Here is a 13,771-nt window from a genome sequence, read left to right on the forward strand (position 1 = left end):
GAAAAAGTAGTTAACCTACAACTAACTAACTATTTAGAAAGTAGTAATATCCTTTTCCCCTCACAATATGGTTTCTGTAAGTACTTCAATACAGAAACCCTCCTCCTCTCACTCACCAACTAGCTGCTCAAAGGATTGGACAAAGGCCACTCATACATACTTGCACTTCTAGACATATATTCGGCCTTTGACACCATAAGCCATAATATCCTACTTGATTGGCTCTATGAAATTGGCATTTCAGGAACACCTCTCCACTATTTAAAAAACAGACAATATAAAGTTAGAATAGGCAACCACGACTCCAAAGCAATTAACCTACTGCAAGGAGTTGCCCAAGGCTCCTCACTATCCTCTACCCTATTCAACATTTAACTTCTCCCCTTTTGCCACCTCCTCTCCGAACTTGGTTTTACACACTTCATATATGCGGATGACGTACAAATCATCATTCCCATCACTGACTCCCTACCTAATGCTCTTAAAACCTGGGAAACCTCTCTCTCCACTATCAACAACCTTCTCACCAACCTTAACCTCGCACTCAACACCTCCAAAACAGAATTCATGATGATTTTCAAAAATTGACTACTGCAACACCCTCCTTCTCGGCCTTCCTAAAATCACTATCACCCCGCTCCAAATGCTCCAGAATGCAGCCGCTCGTATCCTCACCAACACTTGCAGGAGCACATCACCCCCATTCTCAAAGAACTACATTGGCTCCCAATTCAACATCGCATCCAATATAGAAGCCTCACAATCGTACACAAAACCGTACACAACCAAAATATGTACTGGCTCAATAACTCCCTCACCTTCCGCAACACCAATAGACCCACCCGATCCCGCTATTTAGCAACCCTTCACACTCCATCACCTAAACTTATTCACTACAACTCCACTAAAGAGGACTAAAGAGTATTATCCATTGCAGGTCCTACTCTATGGAACACCATACCCACCGATCTACGCCAAGAACACTGTTTCCAAAAATTCAAACAAAAACTAAAAACTTGGCTCTTCATACAAGTATACTCATGACTCACACTCACTCACCCAACACCACACTACCACCTACATTTCCCTTATCTGCATAGCTCCATCCTCTCCCCTTTTTTTCCCCCTCTCCCGCAAGGCCCCCTGCAATTTTCCTCCTTAACCACTTCATTTCTCCTAGTAATTTCCCTCGCCTTCTAATACGTTAATAAGTAAATATGTTGTCGACAATATATCAAGTGACCCAAGTTCATCAATTCGCAAATTTCGTAACCAGTTCCTCCCACTTTGTAGTCATCCCCTCCCGAGTTGTTTTTCATGTTCTCAACATTATTCCATTGTAAAGCCTATTTGCTGCTGTTATGTTTACATGTAAACCGATATGATGTCTCCAACGAATGTCGGTCTAGAAAAACTTTAAATAAATAAACATATAAATCTTAATTTGTTACATTTGTTTTAAATGAATGCATTTTACAAGGCCCAATGCAGGGCCATTGCCTACGCTCAAGTGCAATACTGGTACCTCGGCCTAGGCTTAGATGCGAAGCTGGGGCCTTGCCTAGGCCATAGGCCAAAGCCCAAAGCAGGGGCCATGGCCTAGGCCCAAACACGACACCTGGATCATGGCCTAGGCCAGGGCCCGAACCCTTCCCCCGAACAATCACTTACCCAGTCATCTAGGCTCCAGAATTGGGCCTGGGTCTAGGTCAAGTCCCGGTGTTAAGACCCGGCCTCTGGACCCATCCAGGCCGAGGCACTGGCCTTGTGGAGGTCGAGGTCACAGCAGCCTACCGTGTCCTTGGCCTATGCAAGACCGAAGCTTTGGCCTGGGCCTAGGCCTTGCCAGCAGATCCACACTGGACCAGGTAAATGGAGGCTGAGGGAAATCCTGGCCTTGGCATTTTTCAAAGTGGGTTGGAAGAAGGGAGGGAGGGGAGGCCTTAACAGGCTCTTTTAATTTTTTTGCCATTTTTTTTGGGAGAGGGCTATGTTTCATTTGTTATTTTCACACTAATCTAATAAATCAAACATTCTACAAATCGAAATGCATAGGAAAAAAAACTGCCGAAACGAACTGAAAAATGAAAAACTTTTTTTCTCTGCACAATGCTATTCAGACATAGCTGGCTAGGTTTAAAGTTATCTGGGATGGTGTACCCAAATCACTTTAGATAAGTGTATTTAGCTGTTGCAGTCTGTGAAGCTGCAGTCCGGAAGTGAACCCTTGGGCCGAACTTCCCCAAAAGATAGGGTAGGTCGGGAGGCGGAGCCACAGGCAGAGGTCTTCACCCTGGGACCAGGAACCCCCCAGGAGGAGCCCGTAGAGTCCTGGAACCTTGGGACTTAGGAGGACAGTCTGAGTCTCTATAGGTGGAGAAGGCCTGGGCAGAGAGTATGATAAGATAGTCCAGTAGGAACACTATAGTCTGTAGGCTGGCTGGGTCGGACGTGTACTGGAGCAGGCCGAGAGCCGGAACGGAGTCTGTAATGTGCAATGAACAGAAGCAGGTTGTGGACAGGGATGGAGTCCGTAGCGTGCTGCGAACTGGAGCAGGCTGTGAGCAGGAACAGAGTTAGTAGCAAGCCGTGAACTGGAGCAAGCTGTGAGCAGGAACGGAGTCTGTAGCGTGCTGTGAACTGGAGCAAGCTGTGAGCAGGAACGGAGTCTGTAGCGTGCTGTGAACTGGAGCAAGCTGTGAGCAGGAACGGAGTCTGTAGCGTGCTGTGAACTGGAACAGACTGTGAGCAGAAACGGAGTCTGTAGCGTGCTGTGAACTGGAGCAAGCTGTGAGCAGGAACGTGGACGGATCCAGGTCAAGGGCTGGCGGCAGGCAGAAGCGGGGTCAGGCACAGGCTGAAGTCGGTGGCTGGCAGCGAGCAGAAGCGGAGTCAGGAACAGGCTGAAGTCAAAGGCAGGCGGCAGGCAGAAGCGGAATCAGGAACAAGCAGAAGTCAAGTCAGGAACGTGGAAGAAACGTAGCGCAACTCAGAACTACTAACCAGTAGTGAATCTCGTTGCAAGGCAATGAGACAGTGTCCGAACGCCGGTTAAATCAGGCTTGGGGCGTGGCGTCGTTAGCCCAGGCGGGGCCAGACTTCCGGCGGCTGTGCGCCCATAGTGCGCGTCCTGACGCGCGCGCGTGGCGGCAGGAAGATGGGCCGGTAATGGCGGATGCCCTGAGAGACCGGCAGAGCCGCGGGAGCGGCGTTTCCACCACTGGAGGTAAGCGCAGTCAGAGCGGATAGAGGGGAAGCGGTGGAAACCGCAACATTAGCAGAAGACCTGTCCCACTGAAAGTCCAGGACAAATTATATGGCTAACTAGCTGAATAACTTGTTCACTTGCCGCTTTTCTGAATATTGCCTTGAGAATGTTTATCGTATCTAGATAATTCTACAATAATTTGGGAAAATAATCCATACTTATACACATTTGCAACATAAATGTAATAAAAAACCTATAACTTATTTTAAGTTTCAACATCCAATAAAATAAAATACACTTGAGCTTCAGACTTCACTGAAATTATATTAACAGGTGAATTCTTATAGAACAAAAGAGCCTCATCTCTTTTACACCTATTATACAGTAAGTACTTGCAGGTCCCAACCCAATCTCTTGCTAATTTGTCATGTTTTTTATCCTCAAGATATGTTTTTGAAAGAATACCAGTTGGGTTTTCAAATTTTCAATATTATCAACATCTTTCTTTTAATTGGGGAATGGAATCCCATCTATATTAAAAAAAATTCAGATTAATCATGTTTAATACATGTTAAAGAATTATATGTTTTTCTAGGATTTCCCCTTCAAATTATCAATAGCTGAAGAGGTCTCCTAGCTAAACCTCTACACCACATACAATGTTATCTAGAATCACTACAAAAAGAATACCCCTACTAGTTAACATTTTATTTATTTATTTATTTCTTTATTTATTTATTTATTTAATTTATTTCGGTGCTTTTATATACCAAGGTTTAGCAATTAGCCTTCACCCCGGTTTACAGTACAACAACTTATTACATCGAAACCAGGACATGGAAACAATGAGAGGTAGAGAATACATCGAACTGTTAACAGAGAAAAAAAAGCATAGAACAAAAATCGTAATTGCTTGAACAGGGTTGCGACGTGTTTAGCTTAAACTTTGCATTGCAAGAAAGCACAGGGGAAGTGGGTTCATTGAGAATGAAAAGAACGAGGTACGAAATACAAAACTCTAGTGTAACTTATTTAGTTCATCCGGGGAGGGAAGTTCTAGTGTAGGGGTTAAAACATTTAGCCGACGCCGTCTCTGAACGTTTTTTCAAGACTACATAGGTTTTCATGCACAGTGTTCCTCTGGTTGCTCCTGGGGATATGCCATAGATCATTGCGTGCATAATCCCAGAATTAAATTTGTCAAGTTCACTTTTTTTTTCACATATTCATCCCAACCCACATCCCCACCCACATCCATACAGACACAAGCAGCTCTAAAAGTATTCAAACTTTCAGGACTTCACCTCTTCAGATCTTCTCCATTGACCATCTCCTTTGTAAATGCATTCACAAAACTAAAAAAACAAAGAAATAATCCAATAACAAATACTGAAACTTGTAGAATCTGAACTTCTGCCATCCTGTGTGGAACTGTCTCATCCAAAATTAGTTCCACATATCAATCAAGCTTCCTCTTTGGACATGCTGGTAATAAAATTCCTTTTTCCTGTTATTGTAAATAGTGTTTTAGTAGCTTTATTTTTCTGGATTTTCACACATTCAAGATACATCACCATAAATTAGATCCCCTTTTTTTTTATAGCACCGAGCAGCTTCTTTCTCTGCATTATCACCCTTGCAGAGAAGTCATGGAACAGCAACATTTATTTTTTCCCTACATCTCCAGGGATTCTTTCAAATAAGCTGCCATTATTTTAGCTTTGTCAGCGTAGTCAATCCATGTTTGGGCACAGTCTTTTATCACTATTTCTTCAGGTCCACAAACTGTGCATATGTTCAGATCTGTTTTCCTTCTCCAGTTATATTCAGCATCTCATAAATCCCTTTTTAGATCAGTTGGAACAGTTCCCACACTTTCCCACTTCCTAGAACTCCTGTTACCTAATTTTTATTATGGTATCCTGTGTTTTCTTTATGATCTACATCAGTGGTTCTCAACCAGTATGTCGCCAAGCACACTCAGGTGTGTTGCCACACTTCCCGGTCCCCCGCTAACCCAGCTTCTCCCCCTACCCAAACAAAATAGGTCCTCCACCCAGGCTTAAAATGCTGATAGCCCAGGCAGAACGTGGCAGGACAGCTGGAATCAGTGACACTGGCACTTCTCCGCCCCCCCCCCCCCCCCACCGCGGCCCGGAAGAGGAAGTAGTGAGTAGCAGGTGCATGCGTGGGAAGAAGAGACCATGTTAGTGCGGGCAGCATCGGCCCGAAGAAGAGAAGAGAGGTGCAGCCTGATAAATGAGCAGCGCGGCTCAGAGAAAAATGAAAAACAACGTCAACCCCCACGGCCGATGGGACTCCGTGAAGGCTGAAAGTGAAGGAGGTTGCTGCTGCCTTTAGGGTTGGAAGTGGAGGAAGCTGCTGCTGTCGCTAGTTCGGGGGGGGGGGGGGAGTGAGTGAATGAGCAAGCATATGTGTTTGAGGTGCTTGCTGTGTGTGTGTGAGTGAGATAGCATGTATATGAATGTTTGAGGCCTGTATATTTGAAAGAGAGTATGTGTGTGATTGAGAGCCTGTGTGTGAGAGATAACATGAATGGAAGTGTATGACTGAGAACCTGTATGTGTAAATTAGTGATTGAAAACTTGTTTGTGTGAAAGAGTATGTGTGTGTGATTGAGATCCTTTGTGTGTGATTAAGAGCCTGTGTATATAAGTAAAAGAGAGAACATCTGTGTGTGATTGAGAGCTGGTGTAGGTCAGGGATCATGTGAGTATGTGATTGAGAGCCTGTATGTAAATGAGAAAAAGAGAGAGAGCATGTTTGTAAGCATGTGAATAAGAGTCTGTGTGTGAGAGAAAAAGACATGTATGCGTGCGATTGAAAGCCTGTGTGTGTAAGCGTGAAAAGAGCCTATGTAAGTGAGGGAGAAAAAGCATGTGTATATGTGAGTGATTGAGAGCCAGTGTGAGAGAGGAGAAAGTTGCAAAAAACCCATCCCTCCTCCTGCTAATTCAAAACAATCTCAGGGCACCTGGATATCAAACATTCCCAGGTATGTAGAGCAAAACATTTTTTGTATCCTTATTATTTTTCATTACTGGGTCTTTGTGTCTGCTATTTTGAAATATTTTATTGGTATCTAGAAATTTTTGATATGAGTTTTTATTTATTGGTATTTCATTCATCAGCTGTTTTGAAATAATCTGTTTTTTTTATTATTATGTTTTTACTGCTATTGATTTTATATTTCTTGATTTGTTTTATAAGGACTGGTGATGTTTCCTTTGTTACACTGTATAGAGAGACCCTGGCTTGTTGCAGTTTCCAATTCAGTTTTTGTCTGCATGCTTCTAGTTATGCGTTTTGGTGTCTTTATGCTTTGTTAGGTGAGGGTCAGCACAGGTGATTCAGGTGAGATTTTCTGCTGGCATGTAGTTTCTGTGTAGGGCTCTATAGTAGCCTGGCTTGTTCCGTTTTCCTAATAGGAGATGTATTGGTGTCTTAAGGCCTGGTGTAATATTCTCAGTGTTGCCTTTTCTTAGGTAAGGTGTTTACTGTTAGAGTACTGGAAATTGGTGCTGTTTTGGTGTGGGATGTTTACTATTTATGAAATTTCTGTTCAGACGTATATGTATCTTTCCCTTGTGTCATTCTTAACAATAAAAATAATACTGGGCCTTTATTTTTTATTTCCGCCATGAATTGCAATGAGCAGTGTGTCACACGTGTGAGCGTGGTCTGTCAGGGATGTCATGATGGGGAAAATGTTGAGAACCATTGATCTACATGATCTTCTGGTACTTTTTTCTGTATGTTTTTTTTTAAGTTCGTTTACTATCTGCTGCAGTTTCTTCCTTTAAATGTGCCTTTTGTGAAGCTCTCTGATTTGCATAGCATGCAGCAAAATATCAGATTTTATTCCATCTATCACATTCTCCAAACTATTAAAACAGTCTTCTAGCACCACTGCCACTTTCTCTGAAATAGCATGAATTAATTGATTTCTCTTAGTATTAACTTCTGATCCCAGCTCTTTCTCTTCGTTGCCATTTTGTTGTCCATGATCATGCTTTTCTCCCTCTATCAGGCTGATACAGTACAGTGCGCTCCGGCGGAGTGCACTGTCAACCCGCGATTGGATGCGCGTTTCGCTTATTCAGTAAAGGGTCAAAAACGCACATCCAACCCCCCCCCCCCCCCCCCGAACCTAATAGCGCCCGCAACATGCAAATGCATGTTGATGGCCCTATTAGGTATTCCCACGCGATTCAGAAAGGAAAATGTGCAGCCAAGCACCAGGAAAGTGCATAGAAAAGCAGTAAAGACTACTTTTCTGTGCACCCTCCGACTTAGTATCATGGCGATATTAAGTCTGAGGTCCCGAAAGTTACAAAAAGTTTAAAAAAAAAAATTTTTGAAGTCGGCCTGCGGCTCATGGGTTGAAAACCGGACACCCAATTGTGCCGGCGTCCGGTTTCCGAATCCATGGCTGTCAGCGGGTTTGACAACCGACGCCGGCAAAATTGAGCATCGGCTGTCAAACCTGCTGACAGCCCCCTATCCTGTCCAAAAAGAGGTGCTAGGGACGCGCTAGTGTCCCTAGCGCCTCTTTTTACCTCTTTTTACCACCGGGCCTAATTTGAATACTGAATCGCGCACACAGGAGAGTGGCCTGTGCGCGCGCTGCCCACTCTCCCGCGGACTTTACTGTATCGGCCCGGATGTCTTTCGGAGAAGACATTTGTTCACCGAGCCTCATTAGCCAATTGTCGATAAAATTCATGACTGCAATTCCAAGCAGTTGTTATAGTTTCTCCAATTGAAAAAAGCGAAATACAGCTACACCCAGGAGCTCCCTCAGATCACATCCACCTGCTGTGACTGCATCATATAACCTCTAGAACGCTTTCATGCTATTGTTATCCTGAGAAGAGACATAAGGTAATGGGCTTAGTTTATTGTTGCAAAATGGAGCACAAAGTTATTCATTTTACACACGTAGATCTTTACAAATCATCACAAAATGCCCCTTTTTTCTGTGGATAAATGTATGCATGTAAGAAAATTATGTGCAGAACATAAGAACATAAGAATATAAGATATGCTATATTGGGTCAGACCAAGGGTCCATCAAGCCAGTCACAAGTATCTGGCAAGTACCCAAACATTAAATAAATCTCAATCTACTATTGCTTATTCCATAATAGCAGTTTATGGATTTTTCCTCTAGGAACTTATCCAAACCTTTTTTAAACCCAGTTACACTAACTTCTGTAACCACATCCTCTGGAAATGAATTCCAGCGCTTAACTATGCGCTAAGGGGTCGATTTTAAGACCCACATATGCGCATCCATGTGCGAGCGAGTCCCGGTGCGCGCATATGGACGTGCCAAATTTATAACATGCGTGCGCCACAGCACGCATGTTATAAAATCAGATGTCCGTGCGCACATGTGTGCCGGATTTTAATATCTGTGTGCGTATGTGCGGGTGGCCCTTGACTCACGCGCTCAGGGGGGAGAATGTTCAAATTACGCACGGCAATGCGATCGGCCTTTTTGACAGTTCCTTCCCAGTCCGCTCCAATTAAGGAGCGGACTGGGAGGGAACTTCCCTAACCCCCACTTCCTCCCCTTTCCCCTTTCCTCTCTGTACCCCAACCCCTAAACCCTACCTACCTACCCTATTTTTTTTTGTTCAGTAACTTACCTGCTCTGATGATCAGAAGTAAGTTACACATGCCGGTCTGCCTTCCCAGGACAGCATCGAATGGCGCTGTCCTGGCCCACTCCCTGCCCCACCCAGACCCCACCCCCAGCCCACCGCTTTGGAGAGGCCCGGCACTTTGGCGCATAAAGGGGGATACGCGCATGGCTGGGATCTTCCGAAAATGCATGCAGCGTGCACAAGGCCTGGCCACATGCATAATCCCCGTTATTTACGCATGTGACCCTTATAAAATTGGGCCATTAGTGAAAAAGAATTTTCTTTGATTTGTTTTAAATGAGCTACTTGCTAACTTAGGCCTAGATTTTCTATCTTCGCCTTGCTTCCTGAATTGCATGGTAGCGGGGGGCGGGCCTGCAAAAGCCGGCAGCGATCACACCTCCACGGTGTGATCGCTGCCGACTTTCACACCGAATAGTGCCACCGTGAAAGGTGGTGCTATTGGGTGCGATACTGGCAGCGATACCTTTCGCCGTCAGTGAAGTTGTCGCGGAGTCCGCCCCGAGGCCGCCCCAACTCCTCCCCTTCCAGTGCGGACTCCGCCCCAACTCTGCCCCGATTTAGATATCCCTTTTCGCGTGCGATACCTTTGGAAAATGACCCCCTTAATGGAGTGCCCCCTCAGTCCTTCTGTTATCTGAGAGAGTAAATAACCCATTTACATTAACTTGTTCAAGTCCTTTCATGATTTTGTACACTTCTATCATATCCCCCCTCATTAGTTTCTTCTCCAAATTGAACAGCCCTAACTTCTTTAGGTTGTTCAAGATTCCCATTTTGCACATAAGACCAAGCTATACATGTTATTCCTTATTTTACATGCTGAAGTACTTACAAAGCTTTTGAAAATTTACCCCTTAACTTTTTTTTCTTTCTAACTCTGCTCTCTTATTTGTTCCTGCAATAACAGAGTTCCCTTCTATTCTGGGTTCCTTTGCCACCAATCTTGAGTTTTTGCTGTTTATACCTATCTTATATTATTCATATCCCAGAATTATAAAATGGAAGTATTTTGTTGGTATGTTTTGCCAGGTCTTTGAATTCCAGAGCAATGCTTGTGATGACTGTTAAATAAAAGAATATTTATGTAGAAAGCCTGTTTAACTAAAGGAATAAAACTTTATATTTGCAGTGGATTTCCAACAATGAATAGTTGAGTTAACCTGGAAGGATTAATCATGTGTCCTGTGCTTTTGGTTTCTTTATTTTGTAGTTTGTTCCTGCACTTGTTAATATGATAAAAAGGATTTGAACATAAAATTGGAAAAAATAGGTTTTTAATAGGTAGAATATGTGCTGTGGGTACGAGTACTTACAATGCTGTGAAATATACAGAAAAATTTAAATTTTGTGGCTGTTTTATATTACATTGGAAACTATCCTTGTATATCAGGGCCTGATGCTCTGGTGAACACTAGATCAGATTTTATTTTTGAAGACCAGAAGAGTAAAATTCTAAACTCATATCTTAAAGGAGGTATCCCATCCCCTTATTAACTGTATAACAAATGAATCAGAAGTGGAATGTGAAGCACAGTGCACAGAAATTTGGGAATTAACTGTGAAGTTTCCATATCCTGCAGTCTTTGAACCTCTCTAAATCAAAATGTGTATTACCAGCTAATGAACGGATGTCTTCTGTGATTTGTAATACAAAATGACAAGTTGTAATGGAAAAACGGTTCTAATACAAACCACTAAGGAAATTGTTTTTTACAGGAAGCACTTCCAATTGTGTAAACTCTGTGTGTATAAAATGATTTAGGTAGAACTGTTATGGAAATGAGACAGAAAAAAGGTTGCAGGAGATCCTATCTGATACCTGCATTCTTCCTGGTTTCCAAGCTCACCTAAAATCTATAGAAGTGTTTCTCTGAAATGAATGCTGGTGCACTGATATTGCTAGACAGATTCATTGTCATGTTTCATCATCGGACTGTTAAATTATATCTTCTTTACGGAACTGAAGTTCACCTCTTTTCATTAGCAATGCTATTTTTTCCTTCAGCTGTATGAGTCCACATTGCATGCCTTTGCGTTTTCCTATTCCATGCTAGGAGAGGAAATCAACCTTCATTTCATCATACCCAAGTCAAAGGAGCACCATTTTGTCTTTAGCCAACCAGGAGGACAATTGGAAAGCATGCGATTACCACTTATCACAGATACGGTAAATTTATAGTTACTTTTAAATTTATACTATAAATGAAGCCTCTAGCTGACTGCCAACACAGTTTCCATTTCTTATTGTTTCAGGAACTCTCTTAAAATGCCTCACTTGATATGAACGTCCCCAGGGCATTGATCTGCTCATGTAGACACAGACTTTCCATCAGCCCCATTGCTTCCTGAAAATATTGTAATGCAGTAGCTCCCAAAACTGTCTTGGGGGACTCCTGACCAATGTTCTTTACAGGATATCTGCAATGAATATACATGAGATTGATTTGCTTGCATTGCTTCCATCACATGCAGATTTATCTCTTGCATATTCATTATGAATATCCTGAAAACCCAACTTGCAGGGGGTGCCTCAGGTCAGGTTTGGGAACCACTGTTCTAGCCCCTTCCCTTTGTTGCTAGAGTGTCTCTTGGTGCTAGTTATCCCCAGACATTATGAAATACTAAGAAGATGATTCTTAACTTCCAAAGACACTGGCCAAGAGTCTTAATACGTCCTGAGGTACTGACTGACCTTGTAAGGTCCACTTCTCCCTGAGCTGGTAAATAGGTACACTAATTCTGAACTCTAAGGCTATCAAAATGAGCTTTGAAGTATAAGAAATAAGAGGTAAATTTCCAATTAGCCACTGTTTAGCTAAGACGAGCAATTAATTTTAACTGGATATCTTCTGGCACATTTTCAGCAGGGCCAAGTTAAGTTTTCAACTAGATTTAGAAAAGCTCTGTGCATATGGTTTGGCTGACTAAACTTAAGTGGTTAGTGCTGACCATCCATGCTAGCTGGCTAAATCCTCAAGTTAAAAAAAAATACAAGCTGTGATCCTTCCATTCCTCCTGTTAGTTTTGTTTTTTTATGCCATGATCTCTCCCATGATCTCTCCCAGCATCTGAAAGTGTTGAGAAAATTATAAATGATCCTTCCTTTCTCCCCAAAATTCTACTGGCTTTGATATCCCCCTCCCTCCAAAATGATCCTAGGCCAAGCGAACAGAAGTTCTCAGTCTTCCCTTCTACTGGCGCAGCATCCAGCATTGTGTCAGAGTAACAGAGAACACCAAGCCAATAGGAGGGAAGAGTGAGTATTGCTGCTAGCTCGGCTTGGGGGTCACTTTGTGAGGGATGTCAAATGGTTGTTGGGAGAGGGGCAAGATTTTGGGGAGAAAGGAAGAAGGGGTCCTGGTGGAGGTCGGGGGGGGGGTATAGGGTAAGGGAAGTGGGAATAGTGGATCAGGGCATTTTCCTATATTTTCAGGTGCTAGAAGGAGGAAGGAAGAATATGGGGATTTGTGGCTCGGGACATTTTTTTGAAAAACTATTGGTTATAGGAAGGAGGTGGGGATTGCAGCTTTGGATATTTTCTTAATAGACTTTCATGTGCTGGGAAGGAATGAAATTGAGCAATACCCAGGCAGATTTAGGAACATTATTGCAACATCTAGATTTGTCCAGCCATATTTAACCAGTTAGCACTGAATATGTTTGAAAAGCCTGACCTCATCTGGCACTGTATTTTTTCCAACTAAAATGGTACACAGAAAATTTAGATAAATGTGGGGCAGAGGGGGAGTATTTAACAGTCAGATGTATGTGGTTAAAAGCTCATTTTAAATGCATCTTTTGAACATCAGTCCCCCTAAAAGTATAATACACCATATAGTTTCCTTTCTCATATGCACAGCAGAGTAAAAAAAAAATGGCTTGTTTGAGCATAACAATAATTTTAGTTCAAAAGACTGTCATTTGCTGAAATAAAACATGGTTACTCATATTTTTACTTTGAAAACAGAATATGGATTGCGTAAGAAGCCCCATCTTTACACCTACAACTGGCCGTCATGAGCATGGACTCTTCAACTTGTATCATGCAATGGATGGTGCGAACCACTTGCATGTCTTAGTTGTCAAGGAGTATGAAATGGCAATATATAAAAAATATTGGCCTAACCATATAATGCTGGTTCTACCAAGTATTTTCAACAGTGCTGGAGTAGGTAGGTATAAATGTACCCTTTCTTTAGTTCCTGATGCTTGAACATGCTATTTGATTGGAAGCAAAATAAAGCCTATAAATGTCACTGCCATATGATGAACATACTAAAGTTTTCCATTTAGTGAATCTTAAGAGAGCACCATATGCTCTAATTTGCTTTTTATTTCTTCATAATACCACTTTCCTTGTTATCTGTTGTGGGTTCAGCTGTGTCCTGACTGGTGGAAAGCTGGATAAAATGTCTCTTGAAACTCAGGTGCCGTACTGAGGAAAAGGCAATTTTCAGCCTATAGAATTTTCGCAGGTAACTGCTTATTTGAAATGGAAAATTCCGTGTCCTGTTTCTCATTATTTATCTGGAATGTGGCTGAAGTACTCAAATGGAGTATCTAATAGACTCTTTTCCTGTGACTAAAGACCCAATAGGTGGCAGCTTATTAGTTACATGAACAGCTTGATAGGGATGTGAATCGGGTGCCCGATTGTTCCAGCTTTCGGGATCGTCTGGCCGCGGGAACATCTCGTTTTCCCACAGATCCCCGTTTGTTTTTTTTAGTGAGAAATCGTTTTTCGGATTAGTGTGCGCTAACTCATGTTAGCGCGCACTAACAAAAATAGCAAAAAGTAAATAAATGTTTTTTGGTTAGTGCGCACTAACCCGAAAAACAATTTTTACGAAAATTCAGGGGGGAAAAG

The 13,771-nt window shown here is 42.6% G+C and overlaps 1 protein-coding gene across 1 annotated transcript in view; it reads left to right on the top strand.

Annotated features, from left to right (window-relative positions):
• The window catches only part of GREB1 (growth regulating estrogen receptor binding 1), a 607,716-nt gene that overhangs the window by 522,185 nt on the left and 71,760 nt on the right, over positions 1-13,771 (top strand). The window contains 2 exon segments of the mRNA XM_029595920.1: positions 10,910-11,071; positions 12,872-13,076. Coding sequence (XP_029451780.1) covers positions 10,910-11,071; positions 12,872-13,076 — 367 coding nt within the window.

The sequence above is a fragment of the Rhinatrema bivittatum genome, chromosome 3 (assembly GCF_901001135.1).
Source record: "Rhinatrema bivittatum chromosome 3, aRhiBiv1.1, whole genome shotgun sequence".
Classification (NCBI taxonomy): Eukaryota; Metazoa; Chordata; class Amphibia; order Gymnophiona; family Rhinatrematidae; genus Rhinatrema; species Rhinatrema bivittatum.